The following is a 7,500-nucleotide window of genomic DNA, read 5'->3' as shown; positions in this document are numbered from 1 at the left end:
GTGGTAATACTCACTGTATGGGGTCGTACTTGTGGTAATACTCACTGTATGGGGTCGTACTTGTGGTAATACTCACTGTATGGGGTCGTACTCGGGGTCGGACTGGGTGGTAATACTCACTGTATGGGGTCGTACTCGTGGTTGGACTGGGTGGTAATACTCACTGTATGGGGTCGTACTCGTGGTTGGACTGGGTGGTAATACTCACTGTATGGGGTCGTACTCGGGGTAATACTCACTGTATGGGGTCGTACTCGGGGTAATACTCACTGTATGGGGTCGTACTCGGGGTCGTACTCGTGGTTGGACTGGGTGGTAATACTCACTGTATGGGGTCGTACTCGGGGTCGGACTGGGTGGTAATACTCACTGTATGGGGTCGTACTCGGGGTAATACTCACTGTATGGGGTCGTACTCGGGGTAATACTCACTGTATGGGGTCGTACTCGGGGTCGTACTCGTGGTTGGACTGGGTGGTAATACTCACTGTATGGGGTCGTACTCGGGGTAATACTCACTGTATGGGGTCGTACTCGTGGTTGGACTGGGTGGTAATACTCACTGTATGGGGGCGTACTCGTGGTTGGACTGGGTGGTAATACTCACTGTATGGGGGCGTACTCGTGGTTGGACTGGGTGGTAATACTCACTGTATGGGGTCGTACTCGGGGTCGGACTGGGTGGTGATACTCACTGTATGGGGTCGTACTCGTGGTAATACTCACTGTATGGGGTCGTACTCGTGGTAATACTCACTGTATGGGGTCGTACTCGGGGTAATACTCACTGTATGGGGTCGTACTCGTGGTTGGACTGGGTGGTAATACTCACTGTATGGGGTCGTACTCGGGGTAATACTCACTGTATGGGGGCGTACTCGTGGTTGGACTGGGTGGTAATACTCACTGTATGGGGTCGTACTCGTGGTAATACTCACTGTATGGGGTCGTACTCACTGTATGGGGTCGTACTCGGGGTCGTACTCACTGTATGGGGTCGTACTCGGGGTAATACTCACTGTATGGGGTCGTACTCGTGGTTGGACTGGGTGGTAATACTCACTGTATGGGGTCGTACTCGGGGTCGGACTGGGTGGTAATACTCACTGTATGGGGTCGTACTCGTGGTTGGACTGTGACATCATGGCTCTGATCTTGTCGTCCTCCGAGGCGTTGGCCTCCGCCAGGTTCGCCGTCTGTTTCCAGGAAATGATGTCAGCAGGATATACGACACCGTTAGATAGAGACCAGGGATGGTGGAAATGGGGTCAGCAGGATATACGACACAGTTAGATAGAGACCAGGGATGGTGGAAATGGGGTCAGCAGGATATACGACACCGTTAGATAGAGACCAGGGATGGTGGAAATGGGGTCGGCAGGATATACGACACCGTTAGATAGAGACCAGGGATGGTGGAAATGGGGTCAGCAGGATATACGACACCGTTAGATAGAGACCAGGGGGTGGAAATGGGGTCAGCAGGATATACGACACAGTTAGATAGAGACCAGGGGGTGGAAATGGGGTCAGCAGGATATACGACACAGTTAGATAGAGACCAAGGGGTGGAAATGGGGTCAGCAGGATATACGACACCGTTAGATAGAGACCAGGGATGGTGGAAATGGGGTCAGCAGGATATACGACACCGTTAGATAGAGACCAGGGGGTGGAAATGGGGTCAGCAGGATATACGACACAGTTAGATAGAGACCAGGGATGGTGGAAATGGGGTCAGCAGGATATACGACACAGTTAGATAGAGACCAGGGGGTGGAAATGGGGTCAGCAGGATATACGACACAGTTAGATAGAGACCAGGGATGGTGGAAATGGGGTCAGCAGGATATACGACACAGTTAGATAGAGGACAGACAGACAGACAGACAGACAGACAGACAGACAGACAGACAGACAGACAGACAGACAGACAGACGGCGCCGTCAGAGACGGCCGCCTCGCTTCACGTTCCTATGCAGTATTTTGTTTCCCATATGTATATACTGTACTCTATACCACTTTATATAATGTTTACATATCCTACATTACTCATCTCATATGTATATACTGTACTCTATACCACTTTATATAATGTTAACATATCCTACATTACTCATCTCATATGTATATACTGTACTCTATACCATCTACTGCATCTTGTCTATGCCGTTCGGCCATCGCTCATCCATATATTTATATGTACATATTCTTATTCATTCCTTTACACTTGTGTGTATAAGGTAGTTGTTGTGAAATTGTTAGGTTATATTACTTGTTAGATATTACTGCATGGTCGGAACTAGAAGCACAAGCATTTCACTGCACTCGCATTAACACCTGCTAACCATGTGACCAATAACAAATTAGATTTGATGCCCTGGGGCCGTGTTCAGCAGGGAACAACATCAGATAGAAATGTATAAAACAGACATGTTTCTCTGACACGTAGAACAAGAAGTCTTCAATAGCAGCTCTATCCATTGTATTTCTATCTGGGGCCGTGTTCAGCAGGGAACAACGTCGTGGAACTATATATATATATAGACTTTCTATATACTAGAAAGTCAACTAGTATATAGACAGGGGAGGGGAGAAAGTCAACTAGTATATAGACAGGGGAGGGGAGGGGAGAGGAGAAAGTCAACTAGTATATAGACAGGGGAGGGGAGGGAGAAAGTCAACTAGTATATAGACAGGGGAGGGGAGGGGAGGGGAGGGGAGAAAGTCAACTAGTATATAGACAGGGGAGGGGAGGGGAGAGGAGAAAGTCAAGCTAGTATATAGACAGGGGAGGGGAGGGAGGGAGAAGAGAGAAAGTCAACTAGTATATAGACAGGGGAGGGGAGGGGAGGGGAGGGAGAAAGTCAACTAGTATATAGACAGGGGGAGGGAGGGAGAGAGAAAGTCAACTAGTATATAGGACAGGGGAGGGGGAGGGGAGAGGAGAAAGTCAACTAGTATATAGACAGGGGAGGGGAGGGGAGAGGAGAAAGTCAACTAGTATATAGACAGGGGAGGGGAGAAAGTCAACTAGTATATAGACAGGGGAGGGGAGAGGAGAAAGTCAACTAGTATATAGACAGGGGAGGGGAGAGGAGAAAGTCAACTAGTATATAGACAGGGGAGGGGAGGGAGAAAGTCAAGCTAGTATATAGACAGGGGAGGGGAGAAAGTCAACTAGTATATAGACAGGGGAGGGGAGGGGAGAAAGTCAACTAGTATATAGACTGAGGAGGGGAGGGGAGAAAGTCAACTAGTATATAGACTGAGGAGGGGAGGGGAGAAAGTCAACTAGTATATAGACAGGGGAGGGGAGGGAGAGGAAGAAAAAGTCAACTAGTAGAAAAAAACTAGTCGACAGGAGGGGAGGAGGGGAGAGAGAAGTCAACTAGTATATCAGAGAAGACAAGGATAGGGAGGGGAGGGGAGAAAGTCAACTAGTATATAGACAGGGGAGGGGAGAAAGTCAACTAGTATATAGACAGGGGAGGGGAGAGGAGAAAGTCAACTAGTATATAGACAGGGAGGGGGGGAGAGGAGAAAGTCAACTAGTATATAGACAGGGGAGGGGAGGGGGGGGAGGGGAGAAAGTCAACTAGTATATAGACAGGGGAGGGGAGGGGAGAAAGTCAACTAGTATATAGACAGGGGAGGGGAGGGGAGGAAAGTCAACTAGTATATAGACAGGGGAGGGGAGGGGGAGAAAGTCAACTAGTATATAGACAGGGGAGGGGAGAAAGTCAACTAGTATATAGACAGGGGAGGGGAGAAAGTCAACTAGTATATAGACGGGGAGGGGGAGGGGGGAGAAAGTCAACTAGTATATAGACAGGGGAGGGGAGGGGGGAGAAAGTCAACTAGTATATAGACAGGGGAGGGGGGGGGGAGGAGGAGGGGGGAGGGGAGAAAGTCAACTAGTATATAGACAGGGGAGGGGAGAGGAGAAAGTCAAACTAGTATATAGACAGGGGAGGGGAGGAGAGGAGAAAGTCAACTAGTCTATAGACAGGGGAGGGAGAAAGTCAACTAGTATATAGACAGGGGAGGGGAGAGGAGAAAGTCAACTAGTATATAGACAGGGGAGGGGAGGGGAGAAAGAAGTCAACTAGTATATAGACAGGGGAGGGGAGAAAGTCAACTAGTATATAGACAGGGGGAGGGGAGAGGGAGACAAGTTCAACTAGTATATAGACAGGGGAGGGGAGGGGAGAGAAAGTCAACTAGTATATAGACAGGGGAGGGGAAGAAAGTCAATCAGTATATAGACAGGGGAGGGGAGAAAAGTCAACTTAGTATATAGACAGGGGAGGGGAGAAAATCAACAGTATATTAAGACAGGGGAGGGAGGGGAGGGGAGAAAGTCAACTAGTATATAGACAGGGGAGGGGAGGGGAGAAAGTCAACTAGTATATAGACTGAGGAGGGGAGGGGAGAAAGTCAACTAGTATATAGACAGGGGAGGGGAGGGGAGAGGAGAAAGTCAACTAGTATATAGACAGGGGAGGGGAGGGGAGAGGAGAAAGTCAACTAGTATATAGACAGGGGAGGGGAGGGGAGAAAGTCAACTAGTATATAGACAGGGGAGGGGAGGGGAGAAAGTCAACTAGTATATAGACAGGGGAGGGGAGAGGAGAAAGTCAACTAGTATATAGACAGGGGAGGGGAGGGGAGAAAGTCAACTAGTATATAGACAGGGGAGGGGAGGGGAGAAAGTCAACTAGTATTGAGACAGGGGAGGGGAGGGGAGAAAAGTCAACTAGTATATAGACAGGGGAGGGGAGGGGAGAAAGTCAACTAGTATATAGACAGGGGAGGGGAGAGGAGAAAGTCAACTAGTATTGAGACAGGGGAGGGGAGGGGAGAAAGTCAACTAGTATATAGACAGGGGAGGGGAGAAAGTCAACTAGTATATAGACAGGGGAGGGGAGAGGGGAGAAAGTCAACTAGTATATAGACAGGGGAGGGGAGGGGAGAGGAGAAAGTCAACTAGTATATAGACAGGGGAGGGGAGGGGGAGAGGAGAAAGTCAACTAGTATATAGACAGGGGAGGGGAGGGGAGAAGTCAACTAGTATATAGACAGGGGAGGGGAGAAAGTCAAACTAGTATATAGACAGGGGAGGGGAGGGGAGAAAGTCAACTAGTATATAGACAGGGAGGGGAGGGGAGAAAGTCAACTATAATAGACAGGGGAGGGGAGGGGAGAAAGTCAACTAGTATATAGACAGGGGAGGGGAGGGGAGAAAGTCAACTAGTATATAGACAGGGGAGGGGAGGGGAGAGGAGAAAGTCAACTAGTATATAGACAGGGGAGGGGAGGGGAGAAAGTCAACTATAATAGACAGGGGAGGGGAGGGGAGAGGAGAAAGTCAACTAGTATATAGACAGGGGAGGGGAGAAAGTCAACTAGTATATAGACAGGGGAGGGGAGGGGAGAAAGTCAAACTAGTTTATAGACAGGGGAGGGGAGGGGAGAGGAGAAAGTCAAGCTAGTATATAGACAGGGGAGGGGAGAGGAGAAAGTCAACTAGTATATAGACAGGGGAGGGGAGGGGAGAAAGTCAAGCTAGTATATAGACAGGGGGGGGGAGGGGAGAAAGTCAACTAGTATATAGACAGGGGAGGGGAGGGGAGAGGAGAAAGTCAACTAGTATATAGACAGGGGAGGGGAGAAAAGTCAACTAGTATATAGACAGGGGAGGGGAGAAAGTCAACTAGTATACAGGGGAGGGGAGGGAGGAAAGTCAACTAGTATATAGACAGGGGAGGGGGGAGAGAAAGTCAACTAGTATATAGACAGGGGAGGGGAGAAAGTCAACTAGTATATAGACAGGGGGAGGGGAGGGAGGAGAAAGTCAACTAGTATATAGACAGGGGAGGGGAGGGGAGAAAGTCAACTAGTATATAGACGGGGAGGGGAGGGGAGAAAGTCAACTAGTATATAGACAGGGGAGGGGAGGGGAGAAAGTCAACTATAATAGACAGGGGAGGGGAGGGGAGAGGAGAAAGTCAACTAGTATATAGACAGGGGAGGGGAGGGGAGAAAGTCAACTAGTATATAGACAGGGGAGGGGAGAAAGTCAACTAGTATATAGACAGGGGAGGGGAGGGAGGAGAAAGTCAACTAGTATATAGACAGGGGAGGGGAGAGAAAGTCAATAGTATATAGACAGGGGAGGGGAGAAAGTCAACTAGTATATAGACAGGGGAGGGGAGAAAGTCAACTAGTATATAGACAGGGGAGGGGAGAAAGTCAACTAGTATATAGACAGGGGAGGGGAGAAAGTCAACTAGTATATAGACAGGGGAGGGGAGAAAGCAACTAGTATATAGACAGGGGAGGGGAGGGGGAGAAAGTCAACTAGTATATAGACAGGGGAGGGGAGAAAGTCAACTAGTATATAGACAGGGGAGGGGAGGGGAGAAAGTCAACTAGTATATAGACAGGGGAGGGGAGGGGAGAAAGTCAACTAGTATATAGACAGGGGAGGGGAGGGGAGAAAGTCCTGAGAGCCAGCCAGTCAGATCTGTGTCTAACCCAGTCAGTCAGTCTGTGTCTAACCCAGTCAGTCTGTGTCTAACCTAGTCAGTCTGTGTCTAACCCAGTCAGTCAGTCTGTGTCTAACCCAGTCAGTCTGTGTCTAACCCAGCCAGTCTGTGTCTAACCCAGTCAGTCTGTGTCTAACCCAGTCAGTCTGTGTCTAACCCAGTCAGTCTGTATACACATTTTGCTTTTAGCAACTTATTACTTTACTAAAAAGGACAGGAAGTGACTTCACTAAAAAAGGACAGGAAGTGTAAATACACGGGGGGTGAGAGAAAATAAAAACAGATATTTTCCTTCAAGAATAGATGAGTAGTACACATAAATGGTCAGGGGTCTACGAGACGTTTGCCAAGTTTTATTGATAAAAAAATAAATAAAAAAAAATGTCAAAAAAACATTCATCCTCCACATTCCAGCTACCCAATCATCAAAACAGAATCATTTTAATAGCTCACTGTCATACAGCCTTTAACACCGTTAAAAAGTAGTAATGTTGTTTTCTGATTTGACGTCAGAGAGAGAGAGATTATTATTTATATATATATATATATATATATATATTATAGATTATTATTATTATATATATATATAAACACATTACAGCAACAGTACCGTTCCATCACAACATCAAAAAAGGGTTCAAACAAGAAGCAGGTCAGTGGTTCATTCCACACTGTAGGTCTCCGCCTTACCTCAGCAACTATATATTTAAAGGATAAAACAAATATATTGAGGATAAATTACATCTGCTAAATGAGATATATCTATATATAAGTAAATCTCTTCAAAAACACAGTGTGGTGACCAAGCATGGTGCAGTAGAGAGGATTTGTCAAGTTTAAAATGTTAAAAGTTGTTTACATGGCTTCAATAAGTTTGAAATCAAGATTTATAAACAGGTATTGTTTTTAAATTAGTGTCCTACGGGGGTGAAAGGTCATGGATGAGCAA

At 47.2% G+C, this 7,500-nt stretch overlaps 1 protein-coding gene across 1 annotated transcript in view; it reads right to left on the bottom strand.

Moving 5' to 3' along the window:
• The window catches only part of LOC115184195 (E3 ubiquitin-protein ligase RBBP6-like), a gene marked incomplete at both ends in the record, with an annotated part of 12,435 nt that extends 11,167 nt beyond the window's left edge, over positions 1–1,268 (bottom strand). The window contains one exon of the mRNA XM_029745220.1: positions 1,108–1,268. Within this exon, the coding sequence (XP_029601080.1) occupies positions 1,108–1,268 (161 nt within the window). The remainder of the gene's footprint in view (positions 1–1,107) is intronic.
• Between the last annotated feature and the right edge of the window lie 6,232 nt (positions 1,269–7,500).

This window comes from Salmo trutta, unplaced genomic scaffold (assembly GCF_901001165.1).
Source record: "Salmo trutta unplaced genomic scaffold, fSalTru1.1, whole genome shotgun sequence".
In the NCBI taxonomy this organism is placed as follows: Eukaryota; Metazoa; Chordata; class Actinopteri; order Salmoniformes; family Salmonidae; genus Salmo; species Salmo trutta.
Note: the sequence above shows the minus strand (reverse complement) of the source record. Positions and strands in the feature narration are given on the sequence as shown.